Source organism: Felis catus, chromosome C2, assembly GCF_018350175.1.
Source record: "Felis catus isolate Fca126 chromosome C2, F.catus_Fca126_mat1.0, whole genome shotgun sequence".
NCBI classification, from domain to species: domain Eukaryota; kingdom Metazoa; phylum Chordata; class Mammalia; order Carnivora; family Felidae; genus Felis; species Felis catus.
Genome location: NC_058376.1, coordinates 82,235,348 through 82,256,949, shown reverse-complemented (window position 1 = coordinate 82,256,949; position 21,602 = coordinate 82,235,348). Strand labels below are relative to the sequence as shown.

At 38.4% G+C, this 21,602-nt stretch overlaps 1 protein-coding gene across 16 annotated transcripts in view; it reads left to right on the top strand.

Moving 5' to 3' along the window:
* Positions 1-21,602, top strand: part of VPS8 (VPS8 subunit of CORVET complex) — a 252,516-nt gene that overhangs the window by 168,171 nt on the left and 62,743 nt on the right. For 15 of the 16 annotated variants that reach the window (XM_045037181.1, XM_045037182.1, XM_011286041.3 and 12 more), the window contains 4 exons: positions 2,420-2,462; positions 7,150-7,253; positions 12,505-12,586; positions 12,909-12,991. In XM_045037181.1, the coding sequence (XP_044893116.1) occupies positions 2,420-2,462; positions 7,150-7,253; positions 12,505-12,586; positions 12,909-12,991 (312 nt within the window). Of the gene's footprint in view, positions 1-2,419; positions 2,463-7,149; positions 7,254-12,504; positions 12,587-12,908; positions 12,992-13,664; positions 14,186-21,602 lie in introns of those variants that run through there. The other variant, XM_045037185.1, reaches the window with a different exon arrangement.

Genomic DNA, 21,602 nt, shown 5'->3' with positions numbered 1-21,602 from the left:
CTCTCCAGAACTTTTTCAACTTCCCAAACTGAAACTCTATACCCATTAAATGGTAATCTCCCATTCCTCTCTCCCCACATCCCCTGGCAGCCCCCATTCTTTATGACTCCATGAATTTGACTACTCTACCTCACATACATGGAATCACACAGTATTTGCCTTTTTGTATACATTAATCATAAAGTCTTAAAGATTTACCCATGTTGTAGCATGTGCCAGAATTTCATTCAGTTTTAAGGCTGGATAGTACTCCATTTTATGTATATACCAAATTTTGTTTATTCATTCATCTGTTGGTAGACACTTGGGTTGCTTCTGCCTTTCAAACTTTGTGAATAATTCTTCCACGAACATGGGTGTACAAACATCTTTTCAGGACTCTGCTTTCATTTATTCTGGGCATACAACCAGAATGGAATTACTGAATTAAATGAAAATACTATTTTTAATTTTTAAAGAATTGCCATACTGCTTTCCATAGTGGCTACACCATTTTACATTCTCATCAGAAATGCACAAAGCCTTTTAATTTCTTTACATTTTCTCCAACACTTGCTTTTCTCTGTTTTCTTGTTGGTAGCCATTCTAATAAGTGTGAAGTATTGTATCAGTTTTTTAAATACTGTTCTCTAGCTAAGGAATAGATTAGGGATATCCTCTCTTCCTATATATGTATGTATGTGTATCCAGCACACATGCAGCAACATGCAGAGGAGTGGAACTGGACCACTTTCTTACACCATACACAAAAGTAAATTCAAAATGAATGAAAGACCTAAATGTGAGACAGGAAACCATCAAAATCCTAGAGAAGAATACAGGCAGCAGCCTCTTTGACCTTAGCTGCAGCAAAAATGTGACTATACTTCTTACTAGACATATTTCAGGAGGCAAGGGAAACAAAAGCAAAAATGAACTATTGGGACCCCATCAAGATAAAAAGCTTCTGCACAGTGAAGGAAGCAATCAACAAAATTAAACGGCATCTGACAGGTCAGATTATATGGAAGTGATGAATCACTAAATTCTAGTCCTGAAACCAGTACTACACTACATGTTACCTAACTTGAATTTAAGTTAAAAAAGATGTTTAGAGCAAGGAAAAAAAAAAAGAATTTCTTTATTGGCTTCTAGTTTTTCTCTAGCTGTGTAATCATAAAACAGGCCAGGAAGGATATTCCACAGAGGTTTTGTGTAAGCTCTCAACCTCTTTTAATGTAGAAGTTATCCCTACATCTCTTTTTTCCTTGTCGTCTATTTGTTGAAGATATCGTGAATCTAGTTTTAAAGGATAGTTAAAAGTATTCCTGGCACGGATGGGGGAAAGAGAGGCAGTATATCCTTGAAGGGAATAACACCATTATTTACAAAAGCATAGGAGTACAAAGAAATACGAAAGACTGGGAGAGCAGCCAGCATTTTACTAGGGCTCCACTATCCATGTATTGGCAGGCTAGAAGCAAAGGCTGGGTGCAGATCTGGGAAGATTTTGTAGGACACCCTAAAGAATTAGGACAGACTCTGTTGTTCACACAAGATCAACTAAAAGTTTATAAGCGAAGGAACTGATACAATGTTGTTTCATTAAGACTGCTCTGGTTAGGTAGGAGACTGAGGGGCAGGTAGAAAAGGGGGAGGTTCATCTTAGGGAGGAAGCAGAGAGCACTTGGGAAGCTGTGTAGTGTGGGTGTGAATCTGTGAGGCTTGAGCTGGAGGCGGTGGTGGTGGTGGAGTGGGAAGAGGATTGGATTTGAGAACTTTTGATCTTTGAATATAGTATGGAGGAAGTAAGAGGAAGTGGTTGACGCCAGTTGTATGATTTTTAGCCTATAAGGGACCTCAAGACAAAGAGCAAATTTGGAGTAGGAGGGATATATTAAAGGTCACTCTCAGTGTATAGTAATATCTGGAATATCAGTAATGCTGGAATATCAGTTAATGCTTTCTGAGGATCCTAGTATTCGGTTAGAGCAGTGGACACTGCAATTGCATATTTAGAGGTGCCACACTCAAGGCTGTGCCCTCTGCTGTGCAGACAGTCTTGTATGTTCTTTCTTATTCCCTCTAACCCCTTTTTCTCATAGCCCAGTGTGAATTTTATTCCCTTATACAAAGCTCGGATAAATCCTACTCCTAATTACCCTGCTAGAGAATGTCATTGATGACTGTATGGTGGTACAACAGAAGCAGAGTGGGTCAGATTAAGTAACACTTGATATTTTGGGTCCCCTTCAGTACTGCTAGCTCTGCTTTCTATATACACAAGAATTCTCTTCTAAATGACAGTAAGGGTCATTCTTTATAACTTTGTTGTTTCTTTAGGTTTTTTCTTGTAAAATATGTAGTTCAAATATTTGTGGATTAGGTAACAGTGTTCCTCTTACCTCCTGTGTTTTTGTTTTGTGTTTTTACCTCCTAGAGACTACAAAGCAAACTTCAGGAGATAACACATCAAGATGAAAGTAAGTTCCTGAGTATAATTTACAATTATTTCTTCCCATGGACCCCATGTTTTAAAAGATGTTGTCTAACAAACTGCATTTATTGACTAATAATTATGTCGATCCGCATAAATACTTGAACACTGATCCCAATTTTAGCTTGTTTTCAAGAGCTCCTAATAGGAAATCATGTAAACCATTGTGGCTTTGTGGTGCCATCAGTGGAGTTCAGGGTACAGAAAAGTAGGCACTTTTCACTGGTATTACTTTTTTGATTATATTTCTCTGCCAATTTTTAGTTCTATATAAATAAGGTGCATAACTAAATATTACTGTAATACCTAAATATTACTAAATATTACTAATATACCTAAATATTACTGTAATATGGTAAGCAATAGCAAATCAGAGCTTCTAATGAGGAATAGGCAGTGTTTTCTGCACTGAATATATGTAATTTTTAGCACAAAGCAGTAAAACTTGACAGTATGGAATGTTAAATGGCCTTGTCACAGATAGATACAAAATTCCCATTATTTTCCTAGACACTTGAGTGGGTTTTTAAAAAATGTTTATTTCTTGTGAGAGAGAAAGCGAGAGTATGCGAGTGGGGGAGGGGTAGAGAGGGAGGGAGGGAGACAATCCCAAGCAGGCTCGGCAGAGTCTGATGCAGGGCTTGAACTCAATGAACTGTGAGATCATGACCTGAGCCAAAATCAAAAGTTCGATGCTTAGCCAGCTGAGCCACCCAGGAGCCCCTATATTCCTGGACATTTTAGAAACTAGATTTATTTTTTTTTTAATTGTGGTAAAATTCATAGCACAAAATTTACCATCTTAATCATTTGTAAATGTACAGTTCAGTGGCATTAAGTACATTCACAGTGTTGTGCAACCATCCTCACCATCAATCTCCAGAAGTTTTTCAACTTCCCAAACTGAAATTTTGTATCCATTAGACAATTACTCCCGTTCCCTGCCCCCCCCCCCCCCCCCCCCCCCCCAACCCCGGTCAGTCTCTGGCACCTACCATTCTACTTTCTCACTCTGTGAGTTTGATGAGGTATCTTATAAAAGTAGAATTATACAACATTTATCCTTTTCTAAGTCTGGCTTACTGGCCTAGCATAATGTCTTCACAATTTACCCATGTTGTAGCACATGTCAGAATTTCATTCCTTTTTAAGGCTGAATGATATTTCGTTTCATGTATATATCAACTGCATTTTGTATCCTTTTGTCTGTCAGTGGACACTTCAGTTGCTTCCACTTTTGGCCATTGTGAATAATACTTCGGTGAACATGGGTGTACAGGTATCTTTTTGAAACACTGCTTTCTTTTCTTCCGGGTATATACCCAGAAGTGGAATTGCTGGATTAAATGGTGATTCTGTTTCTAATTTTTGAGCAACAGTTGGGTTGCTTTTTTCTACAGTGGCTGCATCATTTTTACATTCCCATCAGCAATACACAGGGTTCCAGTTTATTTAAGTCCCCACCAACACTTGCTGTTTTCTTTTTTAAGTTTATTTATTCTGAGAGAGAGAGAGAGAGAGAGAGAGAGAGAGAGAATGCATGTGGGGGAGGGGCAGAGAGAGAGGAAGAGAGAGAATCCCAAACAGGCTCCATGCTGTCAGCACAGAGCCACATATGGGCTCAATTGCAAAACCGTGAGATCATGACCTCAGCCTGTATCAAGAGTTGGATGCTTAACCGCCTGAGTCACCCAGACGCCCCTCTGTTTTCTTTAATAGTAGCTATCCTCGTGTGTGAAGTAGTAGCTTATTGTGGTTTTCATTCGTATTTCCCTGTTGAGTAGTAATGTAGAGTGCCTTTGTTATGCCCAGAATTCGTGATCCCCAAAGACCACCAGGGAGCCGAGTCCGATGCAAAAGCAAAGAGCCTTTATTGGAGCTAGCTTGAGCTCAATCCCCTACCTGCACCGACGCAGCGGTGAGATACTGGAGAGAGAGAGTGAGTTTCAAAAGCACAAAGGTTTTATAGGAGTCTAGGGGCAGTTGGTGAGGAAGGGTTGTGGCCTCGGCCGATTGGCTGGGGAAGGGTCGGAGTCCTGTTACGCAGGTCACCGGGCATGTTTTGATCTGGAAGTTTGAAGGGTGGGAGGAGGCGTGGTCTGAGGTTTCTGCGATTTTCCTGGAAAGGGGGCACATAGGGGACATAGTCACTCAAGGTGGAAGACACAGAACAAGATGGAGTCGGCTGGCATAGGTCCACCCTTTCACCTTTTCATGTGCATATTGGTTATTTGTGTATCTTCAGAGAAATGTTTACTCAAGTTCTTTGCCCACTTTTGAATTGGATTATATGTTTTCACATCACTTGACATTTTCAAAATAACTCTTCCAAAGTTCATTTGATAGGCGATTTTTAGATTGTCCTAAGTATTTAACAATCAGCACTTCTTTTGGAGCCCGTGGCCCACACATTTCCTTAAACACGTTTACCCTAATTCTTTATAAATTACTTATTTATCTATATTCTTTATGGTTAGATCCTAGGTGTTAGGGTCTGTGTTGTACTGGGGTCATTTGCTGTTATACTGAATCTTTTTGGAACCTCGCATACAATTGAGTGATTTTTCCATATTTAGTTCAGCTAAACATTTAATAATTATTTTTGTGCTGTCAATCTCTGTTCAGTCAGATTATGTGAGATTTATTGCATTTCTGATATTTTCCTTGTTAATAATTTTTGCAGACATTACATAAAAGATTGAGGGAAAAGTAAGAAGAATGTTTCCCTAAAATCACTGCAATGATTTGCAAGTGATATGTATAGAGAAGCTAGTTCTTTGAATTTTAGTGAAAATAAATTTCTCAGTAATGGTCTCATGTCCACTATTTACTTTCAGATTTAATATTTTTCTAGATACTTAAGAATTTGGGAGGTTCTGCTAATTGCAAGACATTGTGCTAGTTCCTGTGGATTATACACAGATGGCTAACAGCCGTCATCCAAAGAATTAGCATCTTGTGAAGGACACAGGTAAATGAAAACATCAAATGCTAGAAGAATCAAGTATTATAAAAGAGGTACAGTGAGAGTGGCAAAGGATTGTGGAAACTTAGGGAATGGTTTGAAACTGATGAATCAAAAATAGTTTGTGAAAGACATGACCTGTCAAGTAAGAGTGGAATAGTGAATAGAAGTTTGATAGGGAAAAGCAAGGAAAAAGCATCTGGGCTAAGGAGCACATCATTATGAAAGTGCCTGGTCAGGAACCTCAGGAGTAAGACCTGGTGCAGTGACCTAAGAGCACAGAGGGCGAGAACCTGAGCCAGACCGTTACTATGTTTAGTTAGGGTCAGAGGTTTATTTATGTTCTGTTTTTAAAACTTGGAAGTCTTTAATGATTTTTGTGGATAGAATCGATGTGTTTGTGACAGTATAAAGGAGAATGAGGGAAGCAAGATTTGGAAGTCAGAAGTTTAATTAAGAAGCTTGCAGTTGTGAACGTGAGGTGAAGAGAGCCACAGGGCAGAAGTCATGGCATGTGAGGGCACAAAAGTAAAATCAGCAAAAGTGGCAATTTAGTTGGACATGTGGGTGAAGGGGGGTGGGGCATCAGAGATGACGGAGATTTATAAACTGACTTAGAGGTGATGGTTTCATTAACTTAGTTTGGGAAGGGGGAGGAGAAGATTTGAGGTGGGAAAAATGGGTTGGGTTTTGCACATACAAGTTCAAGGTGCTTGTAGTCATCTATTAAGCAGAGTCTGACAGAGTCTGTCAAAAATTCACCTTGCAGATTATGAAAAGAATAAGGGCTGGAGGTGTATGTTCAGAAGTTATTAGTGGGGCATCTAGGTGGCTCAGTTAAGCGTTTGACTCTTGATTTTGGCTCAAGTCATGATCTCAAAGTTTGTGAGTTCGAGCCCTGTTTGGGGCTCTGCACATCAGTGCAGAGCCTCTTAGGATTCTCTCTCTCCCCTCTCTCTTCCCTCTCTCTTTGCCCCTCCTTTGCTCATGCACGCATGCACTCTCTCTCTCTCTCTTTCAAAATGAATAAATAAACTTATTTATTAGCAAGGACCTAAGAGTCAAAACCATAGGAGGGAAGGAATTATTGAAAAATGAAAAGGAAAGGGCCTAAGATATTAAACCTACACTTAAGAAATGGAAGGGGCGCCTGACTGGCTCAGTCGGTTAAGCGTCAGACTCTTGACTTCTGCTCAGGTCATGATCTCATGGTTCGTGCGTTCGAGCCCCACGTTGGCGTGTCACATGCCACCAGCACAGAGCCTGCTTGGGATTCTCTTTCTCCCTCACCCAATACCCCTACCCCGCTCACCTACACATGCTCTCTCTCTCAGAATGAAGAAATAAACAAACAAACAAATGGAAAAAGAAATGGTAGAGCAAGAAAGGTGAAAAGTAACCTTTCCACTAACCCACAAACAGAGGATTGGGACTTTAACATAGCCAAAACATATTAAAATGTTAAGTATGATGTGCTTTATATGTGCTGTGAATGTCAGATGTTTACATGGAAAACTCCTCTTACGCTAAATTGTCTGTTTTTTAATCTAAGCCTTGGTATCATTCTTATGGAAGAATGGTATTATATAAGAATTATATAATGGAAAACTAGGGCTCTGCAAAGAAAAAATAGTTTAATTTTTTCCAGAAGCTCTGAGATTATCAGTAATGTATCCTTAAGTATTGTTAACAATTTTTCTGAATCTAGAGGCCAAAGAGGACCTTTCATTGAAGGATGTTGAAGATACCATGGTAGAGACAATTGCCCTTTGCCAGAGAAATTCACATAATTTGAACCAGCAGCAAAGAGAGGTAGGAGAATGACTACTTAGGCATATTTAAAAAGTCTGTTTTGGTCTGAAACCCGGAATTAATTCTCTTTTCCCTGCCCTCTGAGCCACCTGAGTTTAATTCAGCTGGATTTTAATCACTGTTTAGTGCTCCCAGGAGTACAAGCCTCCTAAAGTTATTATGAGAAGTGTCTGTCCTCTTTGTTCTCACAAAAAGCTTTATATTCCTAGATCTGGCTGTGCTGCAGAATTTAGGTGCATGAATACGAGATGTCCTTGTTCTCTTTGGACTGAGATTTTGTGTATTCTGTGTAGTGATACTGTTGGATGTGTCCTCATTTATCATCTCTTCTATCCCCTGTGGAGGAAAGTGAGCATGAGGAACTGGAGGGAACCCCTCCAGGGACACAGAGCTGGAAAAGGTCAGAGAAGGCTGCGATATGGTTTCTCAGCCTTGGCTGCACATTACAGTGACTTGGGGAGCTTTGAAAAATCCCAGCACTGAGGCTGCACCCCAGATCAAGTAAATTAAAGTCTCTGGATTGGGACCCAGTTGTCAGTGTGTTTTAAAGCTTCCCACATGATTGCACTGTATAGCCAAGACTGGAACCATTGCTGTAACAGATTCAGACTGCCACAAGGAAGAGCACAAAACGGAAGGAGGTAGAGTTGAGCACCTGGTGCAGGTGGGAGTTAGAGCAGCGAAGCAGAAACTAAGGGGGCGAGATGTGACTTGACAGCCAAATTCTGCTTCAGTTTTAAGAAGTTAAGTTACGGTGTTGGGGCGCCTGGGTGGCTCAGTCGGTTAAGCGTCCGACTTCAGCTCAGGTCATGATCTCACAGTCCGGGAGTTGGAGCCCCACGTTGGGCCCTGGGCTGACAGCTCAGAGCCTGGAGCCTGCTTCGGATTCTGTGCCTCCCTCCCTCTCTGCCCCTCCCCTGCTCATGCTCTGTCTCCCTCTGTCTCAAAAATAAATAAAAACATTAAAGATAAATTTAAAAAGGAAGTTAAGTTACAGTGTGATACGGCATCGTGACTCCTCTGTGCCTGCCTCTCCAGGCTGCAGCCTCTGTCTTGACACCACCTAGCCCCTTTCTCTTACTGGCTTTCCGAAATGGGAAGTAGGAGAAATTTTTTTATGTATGTCTAGCCATACATGTTACAACGAAAGTAATAAACTTATTTTTGTTTTCTGTTCTTATCAGTTGGGTAAATTTCTGCTTTACATTTTTGTTGAGGATTTTTTAATTAGGCCATAAATTTTGAAAACCTTTTAGAAGATAAATGTGTACAGCAAACACATTTACATAATAGATGTGATTTTTGTTTCTTTATTAAAAAATTTTTTTATGTGATATGATACATATTCATCATTTTTTTAAGGGTTTATTTATTTTGAGAGAGAGCAAGAGAGTGCTTGTGTGCAAGCAGGGGAGAGACAGAGAGAGAGGAGAGAGAGAATTCCAAGCAGGTTTCACACTGTCAACATAGAGCCCAATGTGGAGCTCGAACTCACAAACTGAGATCATGACCTGAGCCAAAACAGCAATTGGACACTCAACCAACTGAGCCACCCAGGAGCCCCAGTAGTTATCATTTTTAAAAATCCTGCAATCCAGAAAGTTACATAGAAGAATGTTTTTTTTTTTTTTTAATTACCCTTTAAGGGTACCTCAGTGGCTCCATTGGTTCAGTGTCTGACTCTTGGTTTGGGCTCTGGTCATGATCTCACGGTTCGTGGGTTCGAGCCCTGTGTCAGCCTCTGTGCTGATAGTGCTGAGTGTGCTTGGGATTCTCTTTCTCTCCCTGTCTCTGCCCCTCCTGCTCCTCCTCCTTTGTTCCTGCTCTCATTCTCTCAAAATAAATAAATACACTTTGACAAAAAATTACCCTATAAAATCCTATCACCCAGAAACAACCATCATTATCATTTGGTGACCATCAGTCTAGATATTTTTTATCTGCCTAGGTTAACATGATTGTAGAAAAACTGGATCACGTAATACTTGCTTTTATAAATAAATATAGTGTCCAACTCATTTAGGAAGCTTAGGTAAAACTGAGGACTTTCTGAATTTCAAACAGTATTTCAGCACCATACTATCTCTTAATAAATATCACTACAGCTTAAAAAAAATCTGAATATGTAAAAAAATTCTTTAACACATTCTTTTCTGTATCCAAAATTCCCACAAATTGTTCAAACTTTTTTAAATGGATGATAAGCTTTACACCAGTCCTTTTTGCCATGATTTTTCCATTCCTAAAGTTTTTATTTTCATTTATCTTTTGGTTAGCTGGCTGTATTTGGACATGGTTATATTTTGGTGGAGAACATAATAGGGTAGAATTCTTAAAGCTGTGTTCATATATACTTAATTCTAAGTCTTTTTCACTTTTCAACCCTCCCATCTCCTCTCCAGTATCTTTTTTTTTTTTTTAATTTTTTTTTCCAACGTTTTTATTTATTTTTGGGACAGAGAGAGACAGAGCATGAACGGGGGAGGGGCAGAGAGAGAGGGAGACACAGAATCGGAAACAGGCTCCAGGCTCTGAGCCATCAGCCCAGAGCCTGACGCGGGGCTCGAACTCATGGACCGCGAGATCGTGACCTGGCTGAAGTCAGACGCTTAACCGACTGCGCCACCCAGGCGCCCCTCCAGTATCTTATTTGAGACTCTCGCAACTTCTCGTGGACAGTTTAAGCAAAAAACGATGATTATGTCTTTTAAGTAAGGCTGTTTAGGTTCACATAAGCTGAAAATATGTCCAGATTCACATGTATTAATGGTAGAATTAGTTATAAAAATCCATGCCTCCAGAACTCTAGGGATTATTCTGACTGTATTTGAACTCCGTATCTCTTAATCAGACGGGAACAATGCTTCCTTTGATGTGGCCAAAGGAAAATTTATTCTTTTTTTTTTTTTTTTGTCTGAGTTGGAATTTGTTTTAATAAAGGTATTAGATGTTAGACTTCTTCCTATCCTTTGAAATTTTCATTCTTTAAGACTATTATTATACCATTCACTGGCTGCCTGTAAGAAAAGTCTGTCTGTCTATCCTTGTCTTAGACACACACACACGCGTGCGGACACACACATGCTCACTACTCTCTTTATGACCCCACTCTCCAACAATTGGTTTCTGCTTCATTTCTGAACAAGTTTTATGACAACAACAAAAATATTTGAATGTTAATTTCTTACTTTATTGCCTGAAAAATGCTAGACTGATTTTGTGTGATACCAAAACATTAAGTTTGGGGGATTTTCATGGTTGTTTGCCTTGATTCTCTTTGCTTTGTTTTTGTTTTGTTTTGGAGAGAGAGAGCAAAAGCTGTTGCCACAGACACTAAACTAACTAGAAAATTTGAAGTACTCGAAAGTTTAATGATGAACTGTTTGTAGTATCTTTTTCTAAAAGTTGTCATCACAAGATTTAATGTTACGAGTATTTGCGTAAAAGTCAGACTGCAGGAAGTTGGGCTGTTTGTCCTTTCTCAAGTTGAATCTCTACCTGTCCTACCTTTGTTCATCTGTTTACAAGGCTTTCCTGATACACATATAATAAAGAATCTGGCTTTGTTGTGCATATAATTCCCTAAGAAGAAAGCTGTTTATTACATAACATAACAAAGGAATTCAAGTTTAGTTGTGTTGCTTTCAGGGGATGGTTCATGTGGAGATTTAGTTAAAGAAGAATAACTCCTGGAAGTAGGGTGTGAACACATTTCATGGCTATTACCTCTTACAACCATGCTTCCCCCCAGGCTGCCATTTATACTCATTAAACAACTAATCTTTACAAAGGTATTTCTTCTAAATTGTCTGGATTAAATAAGAAAATTTAAAAACCAAATTTATAAACATAATAAATATAAAAAACAAGGTAAAAATTTTGCCATATACAATTAAATTACACAATTAAAATACACAGAAATAAATGATGTGGTTATAAAAACAAGCTAAAATAGGCAACTAAAAGGTAAGCTAAGTAAAGCTATCTCAGAATAAAATACAAGATTAAAAGTTCATGAGTACTAGATAAAATAAATTAAAATTTCAATAAAATAAAAACCAAGTTAAAACCAGTATCTTAAGAACTGGAATGCATGAAAAGTCATCAGTATAAAATCTTAGCTCTTCAATAGAGCTCTTCAGTTGGGAGGTCACCCAGTGGGAAAATTGCTGGACCCTCAGCCTGTCTCCTTTGCCTTAAGGGGCTCCCATATCTCCACTGCCATAGGACTTGTACAGTGTCAGGTAATGGGTGACACATTTCCCTTCTGTATTTACAGAGCTTCCTGGAACCACTCTTGTTCTGCTCTGACCTTTCTTCATGATTCCCAGATGTTTGCAGGAATAGGTTCCTCCCAAGACATAGAGTTAAATAAAGCTTTTGTAAATGATTATCCAACAAGAAACCGTAGTCGAAGTTTTGAAATGTATTAGTTTGATTTTTGATGATAAAGATTTTTCCCAAGGCTTAGGAAAACACAGATTTTGGAGTCACAGCACCAGTTTACTGACGGTGTGATTTTGGCAAATTACTTTCCTAAATTTCAGTTCTTATCTCAAGTGAAGGTCATGCTTACGGTGTAAGGCTGTTACAAGATTGAAATGAAAAAATTTGTGTAAATCATTTAATAGAGCACCCAACATAATAGGAATAAATGATGATCTATCTACTGATGTGGTTGGAAATGTTAATTGAAATAATGTTAACTTCTACTTCTTGGTCTGTGATGACTAAGGAAATACAAAATAATGCTTGAGAGTGGGAACAAATTTTGGATAACCTTCATTGATTGATCTTGCTTGACATCGCTAAAGAGAAATGGGGGAGGGGGTGGAGATGAGGTAGTGGAGGGGGCTGTTCTCTGTTCTCTCCTGCAGTACATAGGGTTATTTAGACTTGGTCAGTGATGGTTTTATAGCATAGTATACAAGAACCTGACTGGAGGCTCTGCCGTGTCTGCTTTGAACCTACCTTCTTCCGAGACACAGGAGATTATAGTTCCAAGGTCTAGACTTACTGACTTCAGTTTCTTTATTTTCCCAGGGTGCATGGTAAAGACATCTGTTTGAGCTATGGTCATTGTTTCTTACTGTCTTTTCTCTTCCCAGTCAAGTGTTCCATCTTTTCTTTAAAAAAAAAAATTTTTTTTTGCAAACAAATGTATGTCAGAGGCACATTTCAACCTGTAAAACACTATGCTGATGCTAATCTTAAAAATAACAGAGCGCTGTGGTTTCTTCTGACATTATAGGCACTCTGGTTTCCATTATTGGAGGCAATGATGGCCCCTCAGAAGCTGTCTGGTTCAGCTGCACCTCATCTACACCCTGAAGGTAGGTTTATCGAGTCCACCTACACCATCGCCAATTATTATCTGCTAAAAATTATCATTACTGTTTTTCTTAATGAAATCATAGTGTAGTGTTAATCTCCCCTTTTATATTCAGTTTTTTCTATGGCACCAATTCTGTCATTTGTCTTGAATAACAGTAGCTTTGTTACTTACCAACAGTAACTTTAAAATATCCAGCTGGCCCTGGTTAGCTAAGTTTCTAGGAAGCTAGGTAAATCCACTATTTTTCACTAACTTATAGGGAAAACCAAAACCTCTTATTTTAAACTAACCTTAATGTTAACATTTTGTTACTGTAACAGCTCTGAGATCTCTGACCATGCAAGTTCTAAACAGCATGGCAGCTTTTATTGCCCTTCCATCCATCTTGCAAAGAATCTTACAGGTGAGTTAAAAGGGGGGCGGGATTCAGTGTTGATCAACTTCAATGAATATTTTAGTTATGTTTAAATAACAGTCAAATGAAGCTAATGTTCACATGGGTCTCTAGAGTAATGCAGCTGATTTTTGGCATTGCTAAATATCTAACTTAGGACAGACGTCCTTGAACCTTTCCTCGTGCTCCAGGAGGCTATGTTTGCCTGGCACACACCCATGAGCTTCAGTTAGGGTGTGCAGCCTTCAGATGTTCACTGTTATCTTGGGATTCAGATGTACAAGCTTCCTATTCATATGCTAACTGGGAGAGAATCACCATTTATTTGCAGCTAAATATGCTTTTTAGATAAAAAAAAAAAGATAACTTACAAATGAAGTTAATATCAGCATTTCCTAATTATTGGTTGTAACTTAAATTTTCTAGCTCATCATAAAAAATGTTGTTATGTTCAAGATTTCATCCCCTGTTCTAGATTCTAGCCGAGTTTGTGTCCAAAGCCTTTGTAGGAAACATTATTTTACCCTGTTTTCCTCAGCAAAAAGGGCTGAACACTCCCAACATCATCAAAAGAACGCTAAAAATACCCTATGATATATTTTGTGAAAAACCTGTGAACATTTTGGGGGAAACAGTGGGAATTATCCTTGGAATCCATTTTGTCTTCTTTCATCTTATGCAGCATGAGACACGCCAAGAAAAAGAAAAAGAGAAAGAAAAAATCCAACAGCACTGTGATACCATTGGTCTTTCTAATTTTCAGATGATTTTTCTCCCATAAAGAATGTCCCTGTCAGCTCTCTTTTAAGGCTCGCCAAGCTCTACTTCAATCTGGTATTAAGTGTCTGGGCCTCTGCGGATACAGACTGCTGCGTCCGTAGTCTCTCATCACAGCTTATGTATCTTTACATGCATTATCTCATTCGGTCCTTATCATGTGTTGGATAAGTCTTTGATATAGACTGCTTCTCTTATATCCATTTTGGAATACTTTAGTCATAATGTTTTTTAGTCATATATAAAGTAATATTTTCATAAGGCAGGAATACTTTACCAAGTAAATCAGAAAAAATGAAATCTTAAAGCCGAAAGTGGCTCCTCTCTCAGTGTATGCATTTTGCTTTATGTTGAGCTGTAACCACACTTGATGATACATGAATTATAATAAATAAAAATCAATTTTTCTCTTGGTGATTTTAAAAATTTTGTTTTTCAAGCTTCCTGACTTTGAAGGCTTTTGATATTAGAAAACCTTCCCTTTATTTTGAGCTATATTGGCAGTCATTTCATTTTTTTTTTTTTTTTGGCATTCATTTTAACTGCGTTCTTATCATATTTCTACCTTCAGTAGTAGAAAAAGTACCTGCCACCTTCTACTCCCATTAATAAGGAGTGTATGCTATTTTTTATTTTATTTTTTATTTTTTTTTCCTTTTAAATTTGTTGCAGGTTTTTTTTTAATTTGTTGCAGTTTTTTTTAATATGAAATTTATTGTCAGATTGGTTTCCATGCAATACCCAGTGCTCATCCCAAAAGGTGCCCTCCTCAATACCCCTCACGCACCCTCCCCTCCCTGCCACCCCCCATCAAACCTCAGTTTGTTCTCCTTATTTGCATGCTGTGATTACTTTAATAGTAACTCTACCTTACATTTGTATGGAGATTTTTATTTTTTCAAGGTGTTTTCACAAATAGTATCCCCTTTGAAACTCACAACAACCTCTTGAGGTAGAGAGGGCTACTACAGAAATTTCTTGATGAAGGAAGAAACTAAAGTATGGAAAAGTTAGTACGTGGCCCGCCGTTAGTGGCAAAACCCAGGCTACCACTGAAGTCTCTCACCTCCTAATTTATTCTCTTTCCTATTATGTCATATAAGCTTTTCAGTTGTTTCACTGCCTGGTCTTTTGAGGAGTTTAATTAATTATTCGTTTATTATATGTTTCCCTGTTTGGTCTTTTCCTGTGTAGATGAAAGGCTTAGCTCCTGACCTAGAAGAGCCCAGTATCTTCATAATAGTTTTGTTTTTTGAATAAATTAGAATGAGTTGAGTTTCTACATAACTTTAGCAGAGGAGTACCAATGAAAGTACATCTCTGGGGGCGCCGGGTCACTCAGTCGGTTGAGCAGCCAACTCCTGGTTTCAGCTCAGGTCATGATCTCAACAGTTCATGAGTTAGAGTCCCACATTGAGCTCTGTGCTGCCAGTGTGGAGCCTGCTTGGGATTCTCTCTCTCTCCCTCCCTCCCTCCTTCTCTCCCTCTCTCTCTGCCCCTCCCATGCTCACTCTCTCTCAAAATAAATAAACTTAAAAAAAAAAAAAAGAAAGAAAGAAAGTTTATCTCTGAAACAGATTGGGTAATTTGAGAAGATTTCCTGGAGGAGGAGATGTCTGAACTGAATCTTAAATAGCCTAAAGGAATCAGGGGGAAAAAGGAGATAGCACTATTCTAAGCGGAGTGAACTATATATACAAAGAATGTGAGGTAAAACATGGTACATTTGGGGGAGTTGCAAATGTTTAAGTATGCTTGGAACATAAGACAAGAATAAAGGTGAGTCACGGAGCTGAAATTTGAGACTTGCAGGGATTGTGCCTTTAATTGCTTTGTGAACCATAAGGTTGGACTCTGGATTTTATTTTAAAATTTGTAGATTCTCATCAAAGGATTTTAAGCAGAGGAATGATGGAATGAGGTTTCTCTTTAGAAAGATCATTCACCCTGTATGTTATATAGGATAAATTGGAAGGGATCAAGACTGAAGGCATAGAAATACCTAGAATGTATTAGGTACTCAAAGTTTGTTAATTGAGTTACGTAGAATGGCTAAGAGAAGATGAATTTGGAAATTAGTAGAATCCACTTGACTTTTTGATGTTTAGAGGTAGGGAAATTTAAGAAGAACTTGTTAGTGTGATTGACTAACAATGAGCCTTGGGAGAATACAAGACTGGAGTTTATAGAAAAAGATAAAAGTGGAGACATAGACTTGGAAGTCATCAACACAGAAGTAGTAGTTCAATACTTGAAACTAAGTGAACTTTAGGAGGAAGTGAATTAGCAAAGAAAGCAGAAGGCCAAAATTGGAGTTACAGAACATCTAAGAATCAGGTCTATTTACCGATTTTTTTAAGTTTGTTTATTTATTTTGAGAGAGAGAGAGCAGAGGAGGGGCAGAGAGAGAGGGAGAGAGAGAATCCCAAGTAGGCTCCACGCTCAGCACAGAACCTGATGGGGGGGCTCACTCTTATGACGGTGAATTCATGATCTGAGCCAATATCAAGAGTTGGACTCCTAACCGACTAAGCCAGTCAGGCGCCCCTATTTACTGATTTTTATTTACCATTAGAACAGAAGGGCTTGGGAATAAGACTATACTTTGCTAGTACTCTGTCACCATCACCTAGCTCAGAGGCACCTGGCATACAGTAGGTACTTAATATTTTTAGAGTGGATAAAAGGTCAAGGATGGAAGAATTCCACTTCTGGCCAAGATGGAGTAACAGAGGCCCGATTTATCTCCTTTGCCTGAAACAACCCAAAAAATGGACAAAGTATATGAAATAGTTTTAAAAAAACACTGAGTATCAGGCAATGAAGGTCAGTGATACCTGAGGGACAGGAAACAGAGTAAGCCCTGTGTTTGCCCCAGCTTAATGTCTTGAAAGACTTTCTAGGCAATAGTGCAGGAAGGGGTATCACAGCCAGTTTCCAGTATATTCATTGCTTTGAGGAGATGGCGCTGAGAGTCAGGAGTCCAAGATGCCCAGAGTTTTCAGGCAAGTACCAGGCAAAAGAACTCTGGAGATAGACCAAAGGCCCTCCTCAAAACGTACACAATCTCAGGAAACTAGGGAGGCCAGGGAAAGAAACACATGAAAGGATCAGAGGAATTATACTTGTACTCACACAAGACCAACAACAAGACTAGAAGGAAGAAGACCTCATAATTCACCAAACATTGGGTGAAGTACTCGGAACTACTCAGTAGTAGGAAACAGCCCTAAACTACACATAGCTCCAGCCATGCCTTGCAAATCTTAAAAGCAAGACCTGAAAGGATCAAACTTTCCGAGTAATTTAATTGCCTCCCAGAACAAAGGTTAAAAATGCTTTTAGGAATAAAAAAATATCTAGGTCCCAATAGCATATGACACTGAATCAAAAATTACAAGGTGTGCAAAAAAGTTGGAAAATGAAACCCAGATATGACATTGGATGTTAGAATTAGCAGACAAGGACACCAAAACAGAAAAAAGATAAGTGAATTTGAAGACATAACAATATAGACAATCCAAAATAAAAGTAAGTAGAATGAATTGGAAAAAAAAATGAACCAGAGTTATCAGCTGTGGGACAATTTCAAACAGCCCAAAATAAAATGGAATCCTGAAAACAGGGAGTCAGAACAGAAAAACTACTTGAAGAAATACTGGCTGCATATTTTCCAGATTTATGGAGAACTGTTAGCACACAGATCCATAACCTGAGCAGCATGAGGAAAACTACCAGGCGCATCATGATTGCTCAGAATCAGAGATTAACAGAGAAGCTTAAAAGCAGCCAGACAAAAAAGGTAGAGGACCAAACATAAAGATGACAACACCTTTCTGCTGAACAATTTTAACTGCTTTGACCTAGTTGACATTTACATATCAATTACAACACATTCTTCTCAAGCTGTACATGCAATATCTATCAAGACCATACTCTGGGCTATAAGGCAAGTGTCCATAAATCCAGTGTTTTGGATTTTAATCATTCTAATAGATGTGTAGTGGTCTCTCATTGTTTTAACGTGCAGTCCCCTAATGAACTGTGACATTGAACACCTTTTCATGTTGCTCATTTGCCATCTGTGTCCCCGTTGGTAAGGTGTCTGTTCAGATCTTTGGCCCACTTTTTAGTCGGGTTTGGAGGTTCTTTTTATTGTTGAGTTTTAAGAGTTCTTTGTATATTTTTTATACAAGTGTTTTGTCAGATATGTTTTGCCCTTGTTTCTCCCAGTTGGTAGCTTGTCTTTTCATGCTCTCAACAGATCTTTTCATGAAGCAGTTTTTTAATTTGATTGATTGATTGATAAATTTTTTAATGTTTATTTATTTTTGAGAGAGACAGAGACAGATCACAAGCTGGGGAGGGGCAGAGAGGGAGAGGGAGACACAGAATCTGAAGCAGGCTCCAGGCTCCGAGCTGTCAGCACAGAGCCCGATGTGGGGCTTGAACTCACGAACTGTGAGATCATGATCTGGTCCGGAGCTGGACACTCAACCGACTGAGCCACCCAGGCGCTCCAGAAGTTTTTTAATTTTAATGAGGTCCAACTTTTCAGGGTTTTTTTTCATGGATTGTGCTTTTATTTATTTATTTTTAATGTTAATTTTGAGAGAGAGAGCATGCACATGTGTGCACACGAGCAGGGAAGGGGCAGAGAAAGAATCCTAAACAGGCTCCACACAGCGCAGAGCCCAATGCAGGGCTCAACCTCACGAACCATGAGATTGTGACTAGAGCCTAAATCAAGAGTTGGATGCCTAACCAGCTGAGCAACCCAGGCACCCTAATGGATTGTGCTTTTAGTGTTGTATCTAAAAACTCATCCTCAAACCCAGGATCACCTAGATTTGTTTCTCCATGTTTTAGAAGTTATAAAGTTCGGCATTTTACATTTTTGGTCTATGATCCATTTTGAGTTAATTTTTGTGAAAGATAGAAGGTCAGTGTCTGGAGTTCTTTTTCTCCATGTGGATGTCCAGTTCTTCCAGCACCACTTGTTGAAATGACTGTCCATTTCTTCACTGAATAGCCTTTGGTCAGTTGACTGTATTTATGGGGCATGATTTCAGAGTCCTCTATTCTTTTCCAGTGATCTATTTGTTTAGTCATTTGCCAGTGTGACATTGTCTTGATTATTGTAGCTTCATAGTAAATCCGAAAGTCAGATAGTGTCAGTCCTCTGATCTTGTCCTTCTTCAGTATTGTGTTAGCTATTTTGGGTTTTTTGCCTTTCCATATAAACTATAGAATAATTTTGTCTCTATGTGTACAGTAACTTGCTAGCATTTTGATAGAGATTGTCTGGTTTTATCTGGGTAATGCTGGCCTCATCAAATAAGTAGAAAATGTTTTCTTTTCTTCTGTTTTATGAAACATTGTAGAATATTGATATAATTTCTTCTTAAATATTTGGTAGAATAAACCAATGAAAAACCATGTGGGCCTGGTGCCTTCTGTTTTGAAATGTTCTTAATTAAGGATTCAGTTTGGTTAAGAGACACAGGCCTTGTTTATCTATTTCTCCTTGTATGAGTTTTGGTAGATAGTGTCTTTCAAGGTATTGATCCTTTACATCTAAGTTATCAAGAACTCTAACCGGAATTTTTATGTTCTTAGGATTTGGGGCATTTTTTGTTTCTAATGTTTGTTTATTTTTGAGAGACACAGAGTATGAACAGGGAAGGGGCAAAGAGAGAGGGAGACACAGAATCTGAAGCAGGCTCCACGCTCTGAGCTATCAGCACAGAGACCGATGCGGGGCTGGAACTCACGAACCCTGAGATCATGACCTTAGCCAAAGTTGGAAACTTAACTGATTGAGCCACCCAGGCATCCCCGTTTTTTGTTTTTTTTTTTTGAAATCTTGTCCCTTACCATTTTTTTGTCTGCCCCAGTTTTTAATGCACTGTAAGTTTTCTCCAGTAGAATATTTTCTAGAACATTTCCTATGTTCATAGTCCATACTCAACAAATATTAGTTGGCTCAATCACCTCATGTTTTGGGGTAGTTCTAAGCAGTTTATAAAGCACTTTTGTGTTCTTTATCTCCTTTGATCTCTGTATACACTAAGCTGGGGAAGTAGTGATATCCCCATGTTTCTCAATAGGAATGTGCTACTCACATTAACTAACTTTCCTTAGTTTACTCCCTTATTAGGTGGGCATAGCTAGAACATTAACTGAACTCCAAATTTTAGGCCTCCCATACCTAACACCAGCCCACACCAGCCCTGGTGTACTTCAGATCCACCTCCCTTTATCAGGCCCCTTGGAGAGAAGAGAGGGAGTGACAGTTATTTAGACGAGCAGTTGCTCACATAATTAGTTTTTCCAGAGGAGATGTTCTCATGATAAGAGGTTCTCAAAGATCTTCTTGACCTCTAAATGTTTATTCAAACTGATGCCTGGCACCTGAATTGTGCAGGCTTCTTCCATGAACATTAGATGGTAAGTTAGTGTTTTTAAGGGAACATGTTTATGTTACATATATTCTGTCTTCCCCGCTTGGTTTTATTGATCTTTACTCTATGGCAAAAAGTAATTCTTGTGTTCTGAGAAGCTGTTTATGACTGTCTTACTGAGGAAATTAAAGCAAACAAATGATTTAAATGCTAACCTGCTGAGGGCATTATTCATATTTTAAAGTAATGCTTGATTAGTAACGATTTTAATTATAAAACAAACCACATACATGCTACAGTAGGTTCCAGAAAAAGCAAGATGGAGGAAAGTGGTCATCACATCTTTTGCCAAAGAACTTTTTAAAAAATGAGTTGAAGAGAAACCTCAGTAGTTATTCATTGCTAAAGAATCTAACTGACATCTTTGGGAAATAATTGGAAAAGCTAGTGGATTGTGTACATGCTGTGCTAGAAGCCTTGAGCTCCCTTTTGCATTCTATAATTTATATGTTGCCACAGCATGAGGTAATTTTCATGATTTTGCTTTTAAATTATGCATATTAAAGTGAAATGTACTGATACAAATATAGACATGACCTATAAAGATTTTTTCCTTTCCTCAGAATTTAACCTTTTAAAGACCTTTTTATTCTCCAAACCACCCTTGTCATAAACAAATGACAAAGCTTTTCTGTGCTAGAGCTTATTAGTGTGTTGGATGTATATAGTATGGTAGATACTGTAATACATATTTTTGTAAGAAAGTATTACACTGTCTCTTGATACTTTGAGAAATAGGTGTATTTATTAAGAGCTTGACCAAAAGCATAATTGAGTATAAGCTTAGAAGCATTAACATGTATCTATTTTTATGCAAAAAAAAAGAAAACAAAAAATTATCTGGTGAGTATATGGCCTGAGTTGTTTTTCTAATAAAAGATTAATATCTTGTGCTGCTCTCACCCAACTGAAAGTACTGAAAAACAATCTTGGTTAGAAACTGTGCCCACCCAGTCTTCAAGAGCCGTCATCGGAGCCTAGAAGAGAAAAGGAAGCAAATACTCAGACTATGTGGTATAAGAGCAGAAAAACAGTTTCTTCTCACATTTCTGAACTTCTCTCCAATGTTTTTCCTGTTTCACAGTCTTTTCTTAACATCTAAACTCCGAATTACTCTTAATGCACCAAGATTTTAATAACTGCCACTCTCTAAGAAGTAGCCAGAAATGTTACCTACATTTTCCAGCAAACATTAGCTTATTATTTAGTTTATCAGTCTATGTATCTACTTGGGAGACCAGTATAACATATTAATTAAAAACATGGTTTCTGAAGTACCTAGGTTCAAATCCCAGTTTATCTGTGTAATAGTTTTGTGATCTTGGAGAATTTTACTTAACCTTTCTGAGCTTGAATTTCTTCATTTATAAATGTTCTGG